Genomic DNA, 21,748 nt, shown 5'->3' with positions numbered 1-21,748 from the left:
TTGACGGGGTTTTTTTTCAAGAAGCTTTTAGATTTGGGTAAAAATGTTCTCGGTTCAGGGGGTTAAGAGTTTAAACCCATGGAAAGCAAAAAGATGTCCCTTCTTGAGGGAGTTTTAATCCGTGCTTGGCTTGAAAACAGTTTTTTTTAGGTGTGATATTGCGTCCGGAGACAAAAAGGACCGTCCCATATGAGCCCTGGTTTTAATGATGCGGGGAAACACAACAGTCTCTTACAGGAAGATAATCATGACCATTCAGCTCATTATCGCTAATGTCAAAGTGGCCCTTACCAACACAAGACAGGAAATAGGATGTTAATTACAAACAAACCTTGCTGTATTTACCACGGCTGCAAGAAGCAAAGACGCCATGTTTTACTACATGTACAGTAATGGCGTGTACTAAAAACGGGCAAATATTCATGAAGTCACTGAAGTATCTCTTCGACTGCGGCATTAGGAGCATTCGTCCTGTGTCCTGCATACAAAAATGTCCACATGTTTTACGAATCCACAATGTTGAGGCACTGCAAGTATCAAAGTCTGCATGAAATATGTGTTGATGTGAGTAAACCCAATCCCATAATTACTTCAAATGCTTCAGTGGAAAGAATGTGCTCTCAGTTATTATGTTTAGTGACCACGGCCAAAATCCTGCTGCTGTCGGCTGGTCCCGTCAAACCAAACACCAGATTTTTATGTCATAACATCAAAACCCCACGTAACTGAAGTGATGTAAACGCATCCAGACAAAAGTATAAGGATATATACACACAAGAGGTACTTCATTGTCATTAAATCCTTCCCCTCAGAGCGAGACCAAACTGGACCGGTCAGATTCACCACTAGTGAGACCCGACATGTTTGTGTTAGTCCAGTGGGCTGATCATTAATGGAAACCAGGACAGTTCACATACACAGGGAGACAGGGAGAGTAATTCACTACTTTAATCTACTACTAATATCACACACTTCCAAGTATGACTGCATCATTATTTTCTTGGTTTGTTTTTATCAATGTTTGACCCTATACCTGATTTCTTTTTTTTTTTGGTCACATAGTTTGCTGCTGTTTTAAGTTTAAATGAATAACGTGTCCAAACAATTGTTTTCCTATTTGTTCTCAGTATGAGTTTATAATAGTGTTGTTTGTTGATCCTATACCAGTTTATTTTTCATCAGAGACGATACCAGTCCAATACCAGGGCAAGTGAATAGAAACAATAGCGAAGCCTGTTGGAAAATCTGTGGTATCGGCGTAAAATCCGATTCCAGCATCAGTATCGGAACAACCCGAGTTCATAAACACGTTTCGCGACTTCCAGGGTCACTTTTCAGGTCGATGGTGCAATAATGCCAACAACAACGTGCCGGCTATTTCTTGAGTGGAAAAAAAACAACTTTATAATGAGACAAAGGAAAAAACTAATTCCTCTACTAGGAAAAATATGAGGTACCAGGCTGATAAGTTAATATTAAAGCTGCACTGCCAAATATTTCAAGTGTAAAAGCCACAAAAGCTACAAAATGTATGTAAAAATGAGCCCAGTCTTAGTAAAGAAAACTGTTAAGGTCTTCTTCCTTACTAAAACACACTTAATGCTTGTATTTCACTCAGTTTATTGGAATATATGCGTTAATGTGTTGTTGCCATCAGATAAATAGAAGAGAAACTTTGTAACCAGACCCTTGTCTCACACACTGGCCAAAGGACTTTGACATTTCCACATTTCAGTGTTTTTGTTGTTCCATCTCATGCTGCTGTCTTATCTTAAAGGTTTTATTTGGCAAGAGGTCAGAGGTCAGTGTGCATCTCGATCTCCTGTGTTCACGCGGAAGTGCATAGTTTTCAATTATTGAACTATTTATCTGTGCATGTGTGAATTACAATAATGACTAAAGATAAGAAAGTAAAACCTGTTGTGCTTTGGCACAGGCACCTTTTTGATACAGACAGACCATGAGATGAACTTTGTGACGTAGACAGATGATGCAGAGACTGTAGATGAGATCTGTGTTGAACTGATCCAAACCACTTCTTAAACCCTTAACTCCCACCTGAACGAGAACATTTTCCCCAGTTTGGCTTTACCCCAATCCAAAAGCTTCTGGAAAAAAGGTGAGGGAATAGCGACAGAACTGAGACGAAAACAATGATGAACATGTGACAAAAAAGTGAGAAAACTTTGACAAAAAACGGACAAAAAATGACAAAAATGTGACAAAAAAGTGAGAAAACTAAGACAAAAAATTGGAACAAAAAATTGGCGAAAAATTGACAAAAAATGATGAAAAAATTGTGAAAAAGTGGCAAAAATGTCCACAAAATGAGAAGAAAAAAAGGACAAAAAAATGGACAAAAAATGGACAAAAAATGATGAAAAAGTGGCAAAAATGTGACAAAAAATTTACTATTTGACAAAAAAATTACAAAAAAAGTTACAAAAATGAGTTGAAACCCTCCCCAAAAAATGATGGAAAAAAAATCTGATGACGTGAGGAAAAAGATCTATTTATATCTATGAGTTTTGTAGATCTTAGCTTTCAAATGAGGCGTTACACTGGCCTGCAGGATTTGGGTAAAGCTGACCTGGAGAAAATGCTCTCGGTTCAGGCGGGAGTTAAGAGGTTAACCAATTCTCACAGTAAACTCAATAAGAATGAGAAAAATCAGCAGTGAGACAAAGTAAAGCCGGGTTACATCTGTCAGTGTAAAAGAGCATCTGCTGAGTTTGGGTCGTAACTCTGTCCTTGGCTTTTCATGCAGCAGCAACAACAACACGGCGCAGAGAGGGCAGGGTTTGGGCTGACACCGGGTTAGTAAGTCTCTATAACAGCATCTGTTAGCTCGAGTTTATGGTTTAGTCCGTATTGTGTTTTAGAAAGACGGCTCAGAGAGTCTCGTTTTCAGGGCCGTGGGAACACAGGGATCACACAACATGAAATATTTAAGTCACAACTTGTAAAAAGTATCAATGGAGTGAATCCATGCAGTTCATGATGTAATATTTTTTGGACAAAATTTGAGCAGAGCAGTCACGTGGGCCCCTCAGCTCGCTTTGCTCTGCTCTATATGCAGAAAACACACATTGAGATGATAGTCTGGGAAAAATAAGCACAAACATATACTATTAAACTATTTTAAATATATTTACTCCAGTAGAAGTACTAGAGTGTGAGATGGACAGACGGATCGGTGCGGCGTCAGCAGTGATGCGGTCGCTGTATCGGTCTGTCGTGGTGAAGAGGGAGCTGAGTCGGGAAAAAGCTCTCGATTTACCGATCGATCTACGTTCCCACCCTCACCTATGGTCATGAGATTTGGGCAATGACCGAAAGGACAAGATCGTGAATACAAGCGGCCCAAATGAGTTTCCTTCGCAGGGTGGCTGGGCGCACCCTCCGAGATCGGGTGAGGAGCTCAGTTACCCGGGAGGAGCTCGGAGTAGAGTCGCTGAGGTGGCTCGGGCATGTGTTTGAGATGCCTCCTGATCGCCTCCCGCGGGAGGTGTTAGAATAACTGCCTTGTATAAAATGTCTCTCTCAAAATGGCTGTAGTGAATGTCTTGAAATAGGCCTCTGTCTCTTTAAGAACCTCTGAGCCTTTAGACACGCCCCCTCCACACGCTGTCTGTGGCATCAGTGGGGAGGGGGCTCTGCTGAGGAGCAGTGGTTGGTTACTCGGCTGGTGACGAAAGCTCGGAGGCGTCTCCAGGAGGTGGGGGCGTTCCTAGGAGGACTCAGGCAAACCTATCCCTAAAATGGCCGCCATCAGAGTTTTTACAGATGACTCAAAAATACGTGAATGTGCCAAGGCAACACTTCAGGCATGTTTTTAATGAGGGAGTGACATAATAACATGATGTAAAGCTTGAAAAAGTCGATTTTGCATAATACCCCCCCTTTAAATTTTTTTTTAATCAAGTCCCACTATTAAAAAAAAACACAACTGGATTTACCAGTTAAAGAAGTTGAGACCAGCTGCTTTTTGCCAGATTTTTTTTTAATTTGAATGAACTGCCTAAATGTCTTTTAAGGGAAGGAGTCTCAAACAATCAGGTGTCCTAAACCTTATTTTCTCTGTGAGCAACCTTTAAGTATATATAAAAAAAAAAAAATAGCAGTCACTTGAGTTTTTCAAGACAACCATGTGACTTACCCTGGAGAGTCAGTAGCTAAGACAACATGCCTGCACAAATAAGTTCTTTTTTTATAACTTCAGTTTCCATTTTATGCTTTACAATACTAGTCAAGTATTTTCCTGCTCGTATTCAACATCTTCTGAGGACAAAGGAAATGCATGAAGCGCAGGACAGTAGCAGATCATAGGTGAGCAAATGTATGGCCTTGATCCTGGTTCACTTGTAGCAGAACGACGACATCTTGTGGCCAAAAAGTTGAATTTAAATGATTTCGTTTTTTTGTTTTTATTGTAGCAGAAACCTCAATGTCTGACTCGAGTGTCAAAATAAATAAATGACTAAATGCATTTATCAGAGTTGAAGCTCTTACAGGCTCTTACAGGCATACCCTCTATGTTCTACATTCAACTGAATAAAATGAGTAACTGGCAAAAAAAAAAAACAAACAGGTAGTGTAAAATAAAGTGTTACCATGGAAGGTAAAAAATACTGAATGATACTCTAAGTACAGGTTCTTCAAAACATTCAAGTACTTGAGTAACTTCTTACAGCAGCAACAGTAACTTGAGTCCAAGTGAGAACATTGTCTTTGCTCTGCCTGATCCCATCAGACCTCGGAAGCTAAGCTAAGCAAGAGCCGGGTCTGGTCGGGAACACCAGGAAGCCTGGGTGAATGTAGTGAGTGGCTGGTGGTCGTCGGAGGGGCTGATGGCGCAGACTGGTTGCCTCACTTTTGTCAGTCTACCCCAGGGCAGCTGTGGCTACAACAAAGCTACCACCACCGAGTATGGAGTGAATGAATAATGACAGTGTGGCGCTTTAACCTTTTAACTCCCACCTGAACCGAGAGGATCTTTTTCCTCATGTCATCAGATTTTTTTTCCATCATTTTTTTGTTGGGTATTCAACCTATTTTTGTAACTTTTTTGTCATTTTATTGTCATTTTTTGTCACATTTTTGTCATTTTATGGTCAATTTTTTGGTCAATTTATTTGTACCTGTCAATTTTTTATCGCACTTTTGTCATTTAAAAAAAAAACACATTTTTGCAATTTTTTGTTCATTTTTTTGTCACATTTTAGTAATTTTTTGTGACATTTTTGCGACTTTTTCATAAATTTTTCATCACTTTTTTGTCACATTTCCATCATTGTTTTCATCTCAGTTTTGTTTATTTTCACAGCTTTTTTCCAGAAGCTTTTGGACTGGGGTAAAGCCAAACTGGAGAAAATGTGCTCGGTTCAGGTGGGAGTTAAGAAACTTGGTAACACAGGCTTGTAAAGCGCAATACAAGAGTAAGGCATTATGTAATTAAGCGTACATGGTGTGCCACTAAAACAGCCAAAGTTTTACCAGTTTGACTTCATACACCAGTGGAGTTTACTAAATAAAATATACACAAAAGTAACAGTTGAAATGTCAGTGTTAAAGAAAAGTTTTCTGAAAGCAGCAGTATTGTACCTGCTCGTGTCACTTCCTGTAAGGATCATTAAGATCACATAAAAATATCAAACCGAGGAAAAAACTAACTTTTTTTGTAAAATCTTTAATATATTTGTTCACTATGTTCTGGTGAAAATGATGCCTTTCAGTTCTGCGGCATTTCACCGACACATTTACCCAAAACCGTGGACACAAAATGAACCCAATCAAATGTGGTTTACAGTTGGAAACATTTTATTACTAAAAAGTTCTTTTAAACTGAAGGTGCCCTCTGAGCGGCGTTTCCACAACTATTTCTTTTATTGAAATCACAAGATCGATTTTTTAAAACACATAATGGGGGAGAAACAGAAATCATACACGAAATGACAGCGAATCCTGGACTATTTACAACATCGGGAGGGGGAGGGGGGGCGGTGACGGGAGCGGTGCCGTTTGGTTTTTTCGAGGCTCGACGGGAGGCACTTGAATCGAGAGAGCCTGGACACGAGCCGGGAGACGCGGAGAAACGGGGGTGAAATCCTTCAGCTTTCCGTCGTACTTACACGTGGGACATGGGGCGCGTTTACACGGGAACCCCCGCGCAGCAGCGACTTAACGAAAGCATGCGTCGCCCCCCACACTGCGCAACATGGTTTCAAAATGAAAAACAAAACAAAAAAGGAGTAAAGTTCACTATTATCCAACAGCGTCAGATTGTTAAAGCACTATTTACACCGTTTATACTTTGCTTCCATGTGGTTCCAATGCCAGTTATACCAAGTCCGTAACTGCATCGCCGAGTATGAGGTGGTCTGTGATAACTGCAAAATGTCGGCTACGGTAAATAATTGATCCTATGTACAATAAAAGCAGTTCAGAAGTGTGGGGGGGTGGGGGGGTGGGGGGCGGTCAGATCTTCTCCTGGATGAAGGGGTGCTGCAGGGCCTGGTTGATGCTGATACGTTTGGCCGGGTCCAGCATGAGCGTCCCGTCCAGTAAGTCTTTGAGCTGCATGACTTTCTTCCTTTGGTCCTCGGGCAGGCGCTGCCCCCCCACCATGTCCGACAGCAGGTCTTTGGTGGGGTTTATGGTGCTCATCACGGTCACCTTTTCCTGTACGTGCAGAAAGAACGAGTGAACAAATGGGTGCTTAACGAGCTTAACATAGAAGCTGCAGTTACACGTAAGCCCTGAAGTGGCCGTAGTGAGTATAAAAATGTCAACTTCCAACTAGGCCATTTAAATAGCAAGTAAAAGGCAGGATAAATTCATGGTTAATATTCATATTATGACCAGACTGTCCCCGTGTAAACATGCTGATTTGTAAAGCCATATTTGATCAAAACTTTGACTATGATTTTCTGACCGTGCGTTATGTTTTATTACGTCAATGGTTCCAACAGTGTCGGCCGCTTCACTGTAAATGTTTAAAATTAACTATTTGCTTGAAAACTATTTGAATTTGATTTCAGAGTTTAAGACACAGTCCTTGATTAGTTTTTGCCTAAATAAATTGAGGACGAACAGTATTACCTGTGATTTTGAAAAGCCCGACTTCATTTCTCTCTGGACTTTGAGAAGTCAAATTAACTTTGAAATTTGATTAATCCCGAGTAATGAAAGTTTATTTTGATGCACTTCATATTAAAATCATTATAAATACTTTGCTCATATTTCAAAAACAAGCATGAATCGAAGCTGGACTGTTTACTTGCTTATTTAATACTGTTAAATTTTAAACTAATGAAAAAAAAACAAAGAACAGAACATAAACTCCTGTCCCTGACGTGGATGGCTCAGTTAATACTCGGCTTCTGGGTGTTTGGATCAGAATAATAAAAGCCTCGTACTTCAAAAGTAGACCTTTGGTATCGATACATCAGTACTATGGACTGGATTTGCCCAGTAGGGATTACTGTGTTTTAGATACAGCAGTGGGTTAAGTCAAAACATATGATGTAAATAATCCATGATGAATTATTCATTTGATTAAATGGTGAGTTAAAATGTCGACTTTGACTCTGGAACAAATGCAAATTAGCCACAGGATCATTTGACTGTTTCCATTTCCACAGAAAATGTTTAAATGGCTGATTAAACTGAACCTGAAACTTATAATAACTTAATAATCAATCATTTACAAGTGGTGATCAAACAGTCTTTGTTCCCAGTTTGAACAACTCTCCCTCTCTCTCCAAGAAAGTGTTTTGCTAAACGTTAAGGGGATGAAATAAGACCAATGATTTCTTGCTAATCGTATTCCCAGTCGTGTGTTAAAGTTGTGCAAAGATAAGCGTTTACCCTTTCTGTCACTTTGTCTACTTCAATGTAGAGGAAGTTGAGGTTCTGGTCGAAGTGCTGGTCTTTGAACAGGCCTTTGCGGATCATCTGAGGAAACACAGACAGGAGGTTTCATCAGCTGCTCTTCACCTCTGAGCCCACAGCGCATGATGCAAGCGCACGCACCTTGTTGGGCATCTTCCCCTTCAGGTCCATGGCCAGCTTGAGCATGTGGTTGTTGGAGGAGCCCGGCAGGAGGATTTTGCCCGTGTACAGCTCGTACAGAGTGCAGCCCACGGACCACATGTCGATGCCGTAGTCGTACGGTTTTCCTATGACTTTTTGGGGAAAGGCAGAGGCAGGTGTGAGCGCGAGCGTCGCGGGGGGAAAGTACAAGGCGGATGATGAACAGAAGGAGGCGGACGTACCGATTTCTGGCGCTCGGTAGAACCTGCTGACCAGGTATGGCGTGATGTCGTTATCGGCCACGTGGGACGCCGAGCCGAAGTCGCACAGCTTCAGGATGGTCTTGGACTCGTTCACCTGAGGAGAAGTCAGAGAGAGATGCATCAGAGACAGGACCATTGGACCAGGGAAGATACGACTTAAGTGTTGTGGCATAAATGATGAGAAACAAAACATGAAATGATTTCTCCAAAGGAAATGCCAGAAGAATATACAAAAAGAATATTTCTGAAGAATAAAGTACATGAAACACACACTATGTCAGATTATGTCTCATGAAGCTTTTGCTTAACGATTTAGTCACTGTGGAACAAGACAGATACTTCATAATATTACTACAATAGAAGTAAAAAGTACCATATGGTGAAATGACTCTAAGAAGTATAATTGCTTCAAGTACATGTGCTTGAGTAACTATAACAGAGTACTACCCGCCTCCAGTAACAATAATATGCAGTAGTTTCACTTCCTGATCTTCCAATGAGACCATATCACACCTCTCCTCTTGCTCCTCTTTACTATGCAGCTGTTTCAATAAAAAAAATAATAGCGGAAAAAATGGACTGGTGCCTTTTGAGGCTGTAGTGAAGCTTTAGTGAGTGTTTTTACTCCGCAATGAGAGGCTTAAGATTGCATCACATTTAATTACATTTTTTTAAGTGATAGCCTGTAAGTTTGCAAAGTGAGGGGCGATGGAGCGAGACTCCTCCCCTCTTTAGTTGCTGAGATCAGGGAAGGACGGACTTTACGAAAGATAATATATAAAAGTTACTACTATAAATCTAAATGTGGGCCAGGTGGTCCACTTTGCACATTTTATAAAGCTTGTAAAACATTTAGATTTCCAGACTATCACTTTAATGACATGTAATACTTTCTAATCCCAGCAGAAACCCTGATTTAAAGTGAAACTATAGCATTTTCTCACTGAAATGCTGATAATGTGAACAGAACTTCCCTTCCGTTGCTCCTGACTAGAGGATGCTGGGAACTTTAGAGTGATAGAAGAAGTGTTACCAGGATGTTGTCCGGCTTGATGTCGGCGTGGAGGATGTTGCAGCGCTTGAGCAGCTTGAGGGCCAGGAAGAGCTGCTGGCTGTAGGAGCGCACGGCCTTGATGTGCAGCCCCACGTCTTTGCCGTACTTCTTCAGCACCTCGCGCAGGTTCATACTGAGAGGACGACAACACGTCAGACCAGGACAACAGCAAGTGCTTTATCAGACTATTGTGATTGAGATTAGAGTAAAGGCTGACAATTGTTCTAGTCTTTTGATGAGGATTCATGAGAAATATAAATGAAAGATAGAAACCTGATATTTCAAGATAGAAATCTGAGCTTCACTGTCACCGTAATGTAAACAGCAGCCTGTTTATGATCAATAAAAAGGCTTTGTAATTGCATCACTGTTTGACAATATGCTAAAAGGAGAACAAAACTAAATTCCCTCAACTACTAGGGCAAAAAATCTGTATACTCATTCTGCCCAGTTTCTTGAATGTATTGAAGGCCCTGTACTAAAGATTGAAGCATTTTAAGGGTAGACACTGCAGGGCCTTTCAGATTTTGGGCCAATTTGGTCTCTTAACATATGAACTTTCACCTGGAAACAATTAGTCATGGATTCAATGTTTCGCCATAGATTTATTTGGGAAATTGTCATTTCAAGGGCCATTTTCTCCTAATGCATTTTTCTCACATTAATAGTGAGCTCTAAATGATTTAAGTTGGAGGACACCGTGATGTCAGTGGCTTTACCTGAGCGGCTCGAAGACCAGACACAGGTGCTGCTTGTGGTAGAAGTGTCTGAAGAGGCGCAGGCAGTGGAACTTATCGTCCGGGTCGGCGTCGTTCAGCTTCTTTAGGAACTCCAGCTCCTTCAGGCCCGTCTTCTGCCTGCGCGACCGCAAAACACGAGCAGCCGGTGGTTATGTGGAGGAGGAGGGAGGATTATCTGCCTCATTCAAGTTACAAACTTTTGTTCTACTCACATGAGCTCGTTGTTCCTGATGATCTTGACTGCCACCTCCTGGCCGGCCCGCGCCGTGTCTCTGGCTCTGATCACGTTACTGAACACGCCCTGGCCTGTGTAGCCGTACACGTCGTAGCGCTTGTCCAGGGTCTCCCCGATGTTCACCCCTGATAATAAACAAAACAAAAAAGGGGGGACATTTGCGAGAAATTGAGTTTGAGTTCTGTTTCACTGCTAAAACTACAAAGGAAGTTACAAATGACATGCAAGTTTTTACACACATTTTAAAGAGGGGTATAAAGTTTTCAGGAGGTATTTGGTAATTAAGACATATTTATCACTAACCTACACTTTTGTTGGTTAGAAAATGCAAAGTTAATCTAAAACTGCTGAGAAAATATCCAGTAGTTTGACTTCCTAATAATTCAAGTGAACTAACTCTAAGCTCCTCCTCTTTCCCCCCTTTGCTGCCCAGCCGTTTCAAGAAAAATCATTTTGATCCAGCTTTTTGCTTCCGATACGACTAATGGGTATCAGCCAATATCCAACATTAACCAATACCAAGAAACCTTCTTAAAGTATCTTTCTCGGAGTGAAAGAAGTTACTGCTTCTATTTTCTCCATTTAAATATCAATGAAGTCTCATAGTTTCTTGTAAGGAGCTCTTGCCTGAAAAATAACTGCTGTTTTGGGGCAGACTAGTCCCTCTTTGCTACAGCCATGTCCTATTGATCCTTAACCCCTTAACTCCCACCTGAACGGATCCCATTTTCTCCAGTTTGGCTTTACCCTAATCAAAAAGCTTCTTGGGGAAAGAAGCACCAAAACAGCCACACACATTTTTTTTGTTGCATTTACATCCAACAAAAATGTGACAAAAACTCAACCAAAAAGTGTCAAAAACTCAACAAAGGTGACAACACAGCAACAACGTGAGGAAAAAGATCAGTTTTGTGGGTCTTCGCTTTTAAATGAGATGTTACACAGGCCTATAGCCAAAGAGGACAGAAGGCATTTGGTTTAGGCGGGTGGTAAGAGGTTAACTATACCCCCATGGTCTACACCAGGATCTCCCTAGTATTTAAGGGACATTTGTGGTGGCAAGTGGCTAGGCAAGGTTAGCCCGGTTAGCTTGTTACAATCGGCTGCAGCTCATTGTTGATTAAAAGTCTGCATTAAACCACAAAGGCATCAAGCCCGGCTCTGTGTGATCATCATAAAGGCTGCTTTATGAAGGCCTGTTCCTTTATTAATCCGGACAATCCCAAAAGAGAGGAATCCTACTGTAGTAGCCCTCCGCGTCGGTCCAGTTGTCCCTGAGGTTGGGGTTCTCCTTGAAGTCCTTGCCCACGCCGGCTCGCATCCTGGCGCTCTGCATGAATCACAGACAGGCGGTCAGATAAGAGGAAAGTCCTGATGAGATACGTTTAACCGCAGCGTTAGTGAGCTTACGTCGAAGTCCGCGTTGAACATGTCGTCCGACTCGGTGAACATGTCCGGGGCCGAGGGCTTCTTGGGGTTTGCTCCTGGAACACAGACAGACGGGGACACGGGGTTAGTCGGGCTAAAGACTGCACTGGACCGTCATCGGGCTCATGGTGCAGGGACATACTCTGCAGAGATTCAGCCAACACACCACAGGCTGGATACAAGCCAGGACTGATGGGCACAACGAGAGAGACAGCGTTAACCCAGCACTACAGCACACACTACAGGGCAACAACATTTGGGCTTCACTAGCTCCGGGCCACACGCTTCGCAAAGTCTCACGCTTTTTTAACTGCCTTTCGTGGCTCAATTCCAGCCTAAACCTTTCGCTTACCTTCCTTCAAAATCTGTCTGTGAAATAAGCGTTTTTGGGTTGATCATTTCGAGGGTAAATAAATGAACAGAATCGTCGTGGACCGTACCTTCCTTCTCCTGCGCGATGAGGTTGAGCTTGGCTTTGACGCTGGCCTCGAAGGTGTTGATGTTCTCGCGCTCGTACTCCTTGACGTCCGCGGCGGCTCGCTCCAGGATGTCGTCAGGGGAGGGCGAGCGGCTGCGGGTGCTGCTCTGGGGGCTGCACGGCTCCGACGCCATGTTGGAGTCCTCGTTCAGAATCTTGTATTTCTGAAAGAACAAACGACGGATGAAGAAATGATTTTGGACTTGACAGAACCAGAGTCTCCGCTCCTCATATGGATATAAGTCCAATCACTCGACACTTTATATGTTTTGTAGCAAAACATTGGCTTTAAAGTTCAGGGTTCCCGCACAGCTTGCAGTAAGTCCCCTCAGGCCCCGTTCACAGGCCTATATTATCGTAACCCTGTAACTTCTTAGATACAGCCTTAGAAGAAGCAAGACAAGGCAATTTCCCACCACAGAAACCTTTTGCAGAAGTACCAGCACCCCTGATTTTCTATAAACTCCCGAAGCGGCTCATTGCATGCTACATTTCCTGCTCAATTAAACATCTCCGCGGTGTAAAGTGTGATCTGGAGCCGTTGGACACGTGCTACAGAGTTTGTTTTGTGTCAGGTTAGCTTGTACAGAGGCCACATGACGCTGACGTCTTTGAACTTTATCCTGCTGCTGCTCAGTGTGAACACGAGCAGAAGGTCGGGGGTTCCCCTGAAGGTTCAGGGACTGTCCCCGTCAAGTGTGAAGTGCAAAAATGCCCATGTTTTGTGGCGAAACATCTGCTTTAAGTCAAGTATATCCAGCTGGTTTGACTGATTGGACTTATATTTATCGCTGAAACACTTAAGTACAGTAAAAGAGTAAACAAACTTGAACAATGGCCATCCGCTGCTGCCTGCGCTGTTCGATGAGGGCCTCTTCATCCACTTCCTCTCCTTCAAAGTCTTCCAGCCTGATAAACACACGCATCAGTTTAGCACATGTTAATTCCACGCGTGTGCCTTCGCGTACTCACACTTCCTCCCCGGACGACTCCTGCTCCGCCTTCATCCCTTCAGAGAGGCTGCCCTTGAACTTGTCCTCGTCCCGGCTGCGTCTCCTCCTCCTGTCCCTGCCTCGGTCTCCTCTGTCCCGGTCCCTGTCCCGGGATAAGGACCTCCTGTACTGCCGGGGCCTGCCGTACCGGTCCCTCTCGTCAGACCTGCAGCAGTGGACACCAGGACGGCGTGAGGCAAGCTAATAATTGGGCAGTCATAATGGAAACTTAACACCACGCATGGGATAACAAACCGTGGGCTTGTGTTACCTGTGCCTGAGGGGAGACCTGCTCCTCCTGCGGGGGGAGGAGCGCGACCGTCGCCGCGGGGACGGGGACCTCCGTCTCAGCGGAGAGCGGCTCACCCTGCGCCGCAAGGACGCTCTGGGACTGGCCTCTCTGGAGCGGTCTCTGCCGGCGCCCAGCTCTGGTCGAACCCGTTTCCTGAAACACCACAACAGCTCCGTTTAGCAGGGAGGTCAGGACAGTAGCCCTGCCATAGGCTAAAATACAATTATACTAAATATAGCACAAGGAACTACAACAGCCTAAAAATGATCAATGCATGGTACCTCTGTAAGTGTAGTGTTCTATGAGAATACTTAAATACACGCCTACACTTGAGCCGTCTGACTGATCTCATCTTACTTTCATTGTGTTGAAATATTACTGGCCAATAACTCTACAAGTTGTTTGAGATACAAGAATCTCTCGCCATTTTTGATACACGAAAGTAGTTCAGTTTAAAAAAGGTTGGAGACCTGGGCAGTACAGCCACATTTACAGAACCTCAGCCATTATTGTATGTTGAAACTGAAACTCCCAGAGCCGTGTGTGGAGAGAATGAAGAAGTGCTAAACAAATAAACTTTCATTGATACTGACCTGGCGGGAGAGTCCTGTCTGTCCTCTCTCCTCCTGGTGTCTGGGGAGCGGCTGCGTCCTCTCCGGGGCGATGCTCGTGTCCTGGGGGGGGAGGTCTGTTTGGACGCCCTGTCGGAGGCGCTGGGGGCGGGCTGGTCCCGGTGTCGGGGTGAGGTGCTGCGGCGCCGGACCGGGCTGTGGGGGCGTCTGTGGGGGGAGCGGTTCTCTTTCCCAGAGGAAGCGTCTTTTGAGGGGGACTTGGTGGGTCTTTTGTCCCGGTCAGCCTCGACCCGCCCGGACCGCTCTCTCCCTGTAGACCTGGACCTCCGGGGTCTCTCGTCCCGTGCGGGGGAGGAGCGTTTGTCAGCGCGGCTGGCTTTCTGCTCAACTCGGGACGGGGACACCCGGCTGCGCTCCTTAGATCTGTCAGTGCTGTCTGAGGCCTTTCTGTCCCGGGACCTGCTCCGGTCTCGCCCTCGGTCTTTAGCGCCTGAGTCCTTGGTGCTTTTGGTGGCCTTGTCCCGGGACTCTTTCTGCGGCTTGTCTGCAGATTTACTGCGACTGTGCCGCTTGGAGCCGGACTTGTTCTCAGGAGAGTCCCGTTTGGATTTGACACTTTTGGCGCCTCTGGGAGAGACGACTTTCCCTGAGCGCGGCCTCTGCTCCCCGTTCCTCACTCGTCCCTCTGGGTCCTCCTCAGAGCCAGAGTTATAGCCTTGAAGGATGAGCCCCATGCCTGACTGCACCTTCCCCTCCATCAGCTGACTGTCCAGCTCTGCTTTGATCATGGCCCTCTGCTTCTCCAGGTCCTCCAGCAGCGCCCGGTCGTCCAGACTGGGGATCCCTGAGGAAGGGGAGGACTCCCCCTTCTTGTGGGCCGCGGACGGGGAGCCATCTTTGCGCTTGTGTTTTCGATGTTTGTGCCGGTGCTTGCGTTTGCGCTCCTTGTCCTTGTCCTCGTCCGAGGCGTGTTTGTGCTTTTTGTGTTTGCTCCGATGCTTGTGTTTCTTCTTCTTGTGTTTCCCGCTACTGCTGCTGTGATGTTTAGTGCCCTCCACTACCTTCTGCCCATTGGTCTCAGCCTCCTCCTGGAAGAGATGAAATACATGTCATCTTCTCCACTTGACAACACCCAATATTAATTAGAACTATGAAAATATTTGATCAAAAACAGCAGAAGTTCCACTAATAGCAGACAATTATCCAAACACATGGACATGCAACAGACCTCTTCCTCCTCCTCTTCCTCTGAGACGCCGCCGCTGTCCTCATTTCCACTTTGGTCAGGGACTTCCAAATCCTGGCTCCTGTAACAACACAAAGAGGCTTGACTTACACACAGTCTAGATTTGACATTAGGACTGAAAAAAGGAATTGCAATTTGATATACAACTTTTGTAATTTGTTCAGAATCAAGCATTAATATCTGTAAAATGTCTAAAATATTATATGACACGCTACAGTATTACAAGAATCACATGCTTTTGGTGTGAAAGAACAAGAGCAAAAAGCAAGCAGCGCGTCTGAAACCGAGGGCAACCAACCAGGAAACCCTTCTTGCAGACGCGCCATCATAAAGATCCTCAACAATAAGAGTAAACGCAAGAGTTAATGCTGGTTCTGCACAAAGCTTATGTTCAAACAAATCCAATTCTTGAGAACGAATAAAAGCAAAGGCGTCTAAAAATACACACCACGTTCTACTAGAGTCTGACAGGTTTTCCGAGTTATGATTAAGAGGTGATTATGGATCTGCGCCAAGTTAGCCAACAGTTATTTAAACAAAAAACTGCAATATCCTCATAATACCAAAGCGTGAGTATAAACATCTGGGGTAAAGACAAAGTCTGGTGCTCTTTCATGTTCGTTAAAGTAACTTTACTGGAGTTGTCCCTCTAAACACCACCGCCGCCAAGGCAGAATCGCATTAGCCCCTGAGTGCTAACCGCGGAGGGCAAACTTACAGGCAGCTAACACTTAGCCATAGCTTACTGCAAGCTATTGTTTGTGCAGAGGGTCCGCTGGTGATCGAGCCGTCACGACTACGTCTGAGTGACTCCTTACGTCGCAATAACAAAGGTAAGTTAAGTCCGATCGCGTTGGACTCTGCGTGTTGTCTAAAACCACTAGCTTGCGTCGGGCTAACGTAAGTGAGCCGTTGGCAAGTGGAGAGCTAACCCCCGGCACCAACGTGAGCCTGCCTTCTCCTCTCCCTCATTCTTTGGACGGGTCTCAAACACACGCGTTCATCTTGGCCGAGGGTAGGGCTGAGATCGCGGGATACGACTGCCATAAGAGTTAGTAAAAGACTTACACGTGCTCATTGCCATTATTCATTCTACTGGACGCGATATCCGTCTCTACGTCGGCCATTTTCCTTTTTCCTCAGCTGTGGCTTTACTTCCTCGGCTGTTTTCACCACGAGACCAGCGGAGCCCAGCAGCGCCGCCTGGAGTCTGGGAGGGGAGAATTACGTCAGCATTACCGCCCCTTGTCCACGAGAGGGCGCGATTGCACCGCACAACATAAAGACAAAAATAAAGAAATAAATTAAAATGTTCGTAGCCCTGTGCACAGAATAAACGTGGGTATAAAATTAAATACATAAATTCATGAATTATAATGTTTTATTATTATTATTATTATTATTATTATTATTATTATTATTATTATAACAATAATAATAACAATAATAACAACAACAACAACAACAATAATAATAATAATAATAATAATAATAATAATAATAATAATAATAATAATAATAATAATAATAATAATGAGGCTTGGCAGGCAAGTTACTCTCTTACCCTCCACCTTAACCAAGCGCATTTTCTCCAGTTCGGCTTTACCCAAATCCTTAACAGCCTATAGCGAGAGTAACGCCGCATTTGAAAGCTAAGACCTACAAAATTGATCGTGAATTTTTAGTTGCGTTGTCGCAGCGTTTTGGTCATATTTTTGCCTCTTTTTTGTCTTAATTTCGCAGGGTTTTTTGTTGTGTTTTTCCCGTCACGTTTTCGTCGCTATTTTGTGTTGTTGCTATTCTGACACTTTTTTTTTTTTTGCTCTTTTGTTGCGTTTTTGTCCATTTATCGTGGCTTTATTAATCACTATTTTTTGGTTGTATCTTCACCATCATCCTCGTTTAAAGCTTTGTTCGAGAAGCTTTTAGATTTGGGTGATGACAAACTGGAGAAAATGTGCTCGGTTCAGGCGGGGGTCATGACGGCACTGGTTCGTACGGTCGCATTAGCCTTGTTTTACCAATGACTATATCACTCTCACTTCCTCAAAGAACAAAAAAACAGAAACAAAAAAAACTTCCTCGCTACCCAAGGATGAATAATATGAAATTAGTTAGTTTGTTAGTTTGTTTTTAGCCAAAATCCTAAATCTAATGGCGTTAACCGTACGTTCTGGTGAAAATTGTCTAACGTGATGTATGCACTTATGCAAAAATAAAGCCTTATCCAATCTACTGTCTCAGTGTTTATTATTCCAGCAGAATCCTGTTGATTTATTGATACGGAAGAGTAAAAAAGTCTACAAAACGAGATTCATAAATTGACAAAATGCCCCCCTCTCCTCTTCAACTCCAGCTGTTACTGTGGGCGCACTCAAAATTCCATCATGTACCCACTTGTAGCCACGATCCTTTCTCATCCGTCCTCTCTGCGCCGTGGAAAGACTTAACCCTACAAGATTACACCATTTGGAGTCCCAGAAGAGCTTCACTCAGGTAATACCCCCCTTCTCATTTTCCTTCGGAGCGTTGAGGAATGACGCAAGGCCCGGTCTATCCGCGCTCGCATTGAAAAGAACCAAAGGCAGGCCGTGGTAAGTGGATTTCGCCCGGTCTAATAGATAAGTAAGTGGGGAGTGAATACGCGCAGGTTTTTACGCACCAATCTAAAAGAGACGAGGCCAGTTTTGAATTTCAAATGTAAAGCCAAGGAGTTTGTCTATCAGGAGCCTTCTGCAGGGGTTTCAATGCGGGGCGTTGGCCAGAAGAGGGCGTTAAAAGAGTAAATATAAAGTCGTCAGTAACTTCAATAACTGGAGGAAACTTGTTAGGTCTTTTACTCCTTGGTAGGAAATCACGCACTTTTATAAATGCATTTTTTGTTTGTTTTAATTCACCTTTTATTCCAGCTACTATAAGTAGAGGCATGTAGCGTACACTCAAGGAAACATGTTAAAGCCAGTACGCCGTCTAATCATGTGAAATCATTTATAGAGATTTTCCCACAACAATATTTATATCTACATTCTTAAACTCAAACTCAAAGCTTTGTGTAGTCTTGGTTAAAAAACTAAGTATGTGTCAGGGTTTGTGAAGAACAGGAAGATGCAAAGAGACGTAGATTATCGTTGAGATTTTTATTAAAACCATACAAACATTTGTTGTGAGTTATAAAAGTGGCTCTGGTGGAGTGTTGCCACGTCTGGCCCTGTCCCGCAGCCTGAGAACCCTGTTTACAGACAGCTTTTATTGGCTCTTTTCTTCTGCTAGATCTACACAGGAGTAATGTATTTACACAGTATGTATAAAAGAGCACAATACAGGTCAACACAAAGTAAAAAAACAAAGACAGTACAATGCTTTTTGCAAAACTCGACAGAGCAGACTTTTCTCATATAAATGTCACAACATTTGATAGTTTCCAGGTCTACGGGACTCTGTACAGATCAGAATTCACAATGGTGGGTTGGCAGTGTTCATTTAGTTACTGACAGGCAGATACGTAAGGCACATATCTCGATGGAATTCCCTTTGTCCAAAGGAAATGATTCACAAAACACAATTTCAAAAAGTACCAAAACAAAAAAGTACCTCACCTCACTTGACTGGTGAAAAAGGTCATCTACTTAATATTCGGTGCAGTCTACAACTGCATTAACACTGTCGACCAAGTCGCTGCATTACTGGCAGAACACAATTCATTTAAGAGCTTTAGAGAAACAATACAAAAGCATGGTCACTGTGACAGTTCATGTGCTGTGGACCTCAGTTGGTCTTTAAGACCGTTCAAACATTAAGATATCGATGTATGTATGCACAGAAAGCACCATGACTTCAACCCTCGGTCAGAGGAAACGACCACCAGAATAAACCAAAGATTTCAAACACTGTTTTATGCATGTACAATACAGACAACCTCGCAACAAACAAGGAAACCTCCACATGTGGGTCTGTGGCCTCGTCGTGATGCTGTGAGCTACTGCCACCAAACACTGTGTGGTAAAGATTGAGAAGCACAGAATAGATGACACATAAAAATCTGTCCATTTGTACACGGGTGAGTTCTGTTCCTTCTTCACACTTGGCTCATAAGAACCAGTATTTTGTCCATTCTGGAGTGCATGCATTTTACCAACACAACAGTGTACAGCAAAACAGTGACAATCCACAGAACAGTGAGTAATACAAACCAAAGGCTTCAACAAACCAGCCTCCATTCCACAAAAGGAATATAACCATTTTGTCTGTACATGTTCTACATCCCAGGTCTGTGTGGGATGACCATTTACAAAATATATGTTTTTACATTTTCATAAATTCATACACATTTGGATAAGTTCATATCTTCACGTAAAGCAGAGTCTTGAGTGTGTGTCCATGTGCCACAGGAGGAGAGAGGCTACTGCATGATTGCCAGGAACTTGCTCTCCTCTGCCAGGCTGGTGAGCAGCGAGCTCATGTCTCCTATGGCCATGTTGTTTAGCCCAGGGGCCACGGGGGCAACGGGGGCCACAGGGGGGAAGGCTGCGGAGCCATGAGGGGTGGTTAGTCGGGACGATGTCCTGGACAGACCCTGGAACATAGAAGGGCTGAGTATCCCTGACACCAAACTGCCCTGGTCATAGTCCTCCAGGATCACTCCCAAATCATCCAGGGCGTCCACAGTGCTGGTCACCCGGTCCGAGGCCTCCTGACCTGTACATTCAGAAATGGCCTGGAGCTGGTCCTCTAGCACAGGGAACAGAGAGGGCTTAGTCTCCCCGGACTCAAAGGACAGCTGTTCAAAGCCCTGCTGCAGGTATCCGTCATCCGGAGCCTCCACTTTGACCATGGGGCAGGTCCTACTCCTGTCAGGCCTGTCAGAGCTGAAGTAGTGCTGTGAGCGGACAGACTGGTTCCTGTTAGGGTGGGCCGGGGGGCGAGGGATGTGGGTCAGCCTGTTCTGAAGGTTAGAAGTCTGGGACAGGGAAAGGTTGTCCATTGTTCTGTTCAGTATCAAATTGCTTCCAACATGGCACGGTGGTGTGTAGTGGAGGTTCTGCTGCAGATGAGCCGGCCTCTGAGCGCCACTGAAGCACGGCTGTTTTAAGATGTGACGAGGCCCTTCAGGAACCTGTGAGAACTGTCCCAATGTGAAGTTGTGAGGTCCTCTCAGCTCCATACAGGCGTGTGCAGGGGACTCCGTCTTCACAGCCTGGCTCACATTGCAGGCACTCTGGGCACAGGGGTTCTGAAAGTCAGGGGGACACTGTTGGACCACCATATTGGAAAAGCGCCCAAAGGGCTTGTGCTCTGTGCCCCATCGCTCACACTGTGGGTAGGGCCCTCTCTGAGGAGACATGTCTGCACTGCCGGAGCTCACCTCGTTCCACTGGATGGGCAGTTTGCTTGGACTCTTTCTGTCTGGCCCCTGGTGCTGAGGGAACCCCATGCCGTGTCCCAGGGGGTCTGCTTGTGCTGGGAAGTCCCTTTGGCCCTGGTCCTCCACGGGCATGTAGTCCCCTTCTGCCTGGACCTGTGAGTGCAGGTACTGCACGAGCTCGTCTGGGAGTATGCACTCCTCTCCCAGCAGCAGTCCTGTCTCTACACTGTCCTCCATGGCCAGAGCCTCCAGAGCAGCCTGCTCCGCGATGCTGGGGGTGAACGCCGGCTGTGAGCCGCCCTCTGGACCAGTGTAGTTCTGCAGGCTGAAGCTGCGTATTTCAGGGGCAGGCTGGTGCGGGAGGGGGGGCAGAGGGTGGAGGTTGTTAAGGCTGTTGAAGCGTTGCATTGGGGCCACGTTGTAGGCATCGTGCACTTGCGTCCGCACAGGGTCACTGGCTCTGCGGTTTCCACTCATTGGCCCCTCCCCGGGATAAAGGACCCTCCTCCTGTAGCTCACGTGTGCCCCAGAGTCGCTGCAGCGCTGCGGCCGCACCAGAGGGGGCAGCGGGTTGGTGCTAAACTCTTCCATGACGGCCGGACGAGTCTTTAGGCTCACCATGTTGGGCAGAGGAGTGGGAGGAGGCCCCCCTGTCGCTGCGGCGTACTTGGCCTTCAGATGGTAGTGCTGAGCCGGAGTCAGGTTCAGCGAGCCCCGGGACCCTCCCAGGCCCACCCCGCCGGAGTACACCCCCAGCCCGCCCGGGCCTCCGCACTGGCTGGCCTCGCTGGAGCGGCGGGAGGCGTCCGTGGAGATGGGGTCGTAGGAGTCGGTGGAGCTGAGGTTGTGCAGGCGCTGGTGGGTGGAGTTCTGGCTGGAGCGGCGGCTGGAGAGGCAGGGGGAGAGGCTGCTGCTCAGGTAGGCCGAGCTGGCTGCACTGCCGCTGCTGTCCCGACGGTCACGCAGCAAACTCAGCACCGTGAGCTCAGTGCTGCCCAGGTCCGACACCCCCCACGGACGGCCCTCACACCAGCCTGCACACAACAGAGGAG

At 45.2% G+C, this 21,748-nt stretch overlaps 2 protein-coding genes across 3 annotated transcripts in view; both read right to left on the bottom strand.

The window, feature by feature from the left end:
* Positions 1 to 5,799: 5,799 nt before the first annotated feature.
* On the bottom strand, positions 5,800 to 16,501 carry prpf4bb (pre-mRNA processing factor 4Bb). The gene is made up of 16 exons (XM_079576172.1): positions 16,403 to 16,501; positions 15,317 to 15,395; positions 14,110 to 15,176; positions 13,496 to 13,669; positions 13,205 to 13,390; positions 13,060 to 13,141; positions 12,195 to 12,396; positions 11,737 to 11,810; positions 11,569 to 11,656; positions 10,304 to 10,451; positions 10,071 to 10,208; positions 9,331 to 9,484; positions 8,277 to 8,391; positions 8,035 to 8,186; positions 7,870 to 7,956; positions 5,800 to 6,681 (listed from the first exon to the last, which is right to left on the bottom strand). The coding sequence occupies exons 1-16, from the start codon at positions 16,459 to 16,461 to the stop codon at positions 6,478 to 6,480; spliced, it is 3,009 nt and encodes a 1,002-aa protein (XP_079432298.1). The 5' UTR covers positions 16,462 to 16,501; the 3' UTR covers positions 5,800 to 6,477.
* A 1,955-nt stretch (positions 16,502 to 18,456) lies between these two features.
* The window catches only part of gli3 (GLI family zinc finger 3), a 132,121-nt gene continuing 128,829 nt past the window's right edge, over positions 18,457 to 21,748 (bottom strand). For both annotated transcript variants that reach the window (XM_079575900.1, XM_079575901.1), the window contains exon 14: positions 18,457 to 21,730. In XM_079575900.1, coding sequence (XP_079432026.1) covers positions 19,734 to 21,730 — 1,997 coding nt within the window. In that variant the 3' untranslated portion in view covers positions 18,457 to 19,733. The remainder of the gene's footprint in view (positions 21,731 to 21,748) is intronic.

The sequence above is a fragment of the Gobius niger genome (genome assembly GCF_951799975.1).
Source record: "Gobius niger genome assembly, chromosome: 18".
In the NCBI taxonomy this organism is placed as follows: domain Eukaryota; kingdom Metazoa; phylum Chordata; class Actinopteri; order Gobiiformes; family Gobiidae; genus Gobius; species Gobius niger.
Note: the sequence above shows the minus strand (reverse complement) of the source record. Positions and strands in the feature narration are given on the sequence as shown.

Excerpts from the sequence above, each read along its gene's own strand:
- prpf4bb (XM_079576172.1), bottom strand. The coding sequence starts at position 16,461 with ATGGCCGACGTAGAGACGGATATCGCGTCCAGTAGAATGAATAATGGC. Across the intron at positions 15,396-16,402 it reads AATAATGGCAATGAGCACGT|GAGCCAGGATTTGGAAGTCC; the intron begins GTAAGTCTTTTA and ends GTGTTGTTACAG. Across the intron at positions 8,187-8,276 it reads CTACCGAGCGCCAGAAATCG|TCATAGGAAAACCGTACGAC; the intron begins GTACGTCCGCCT and ends TTCCCCAAAAAG.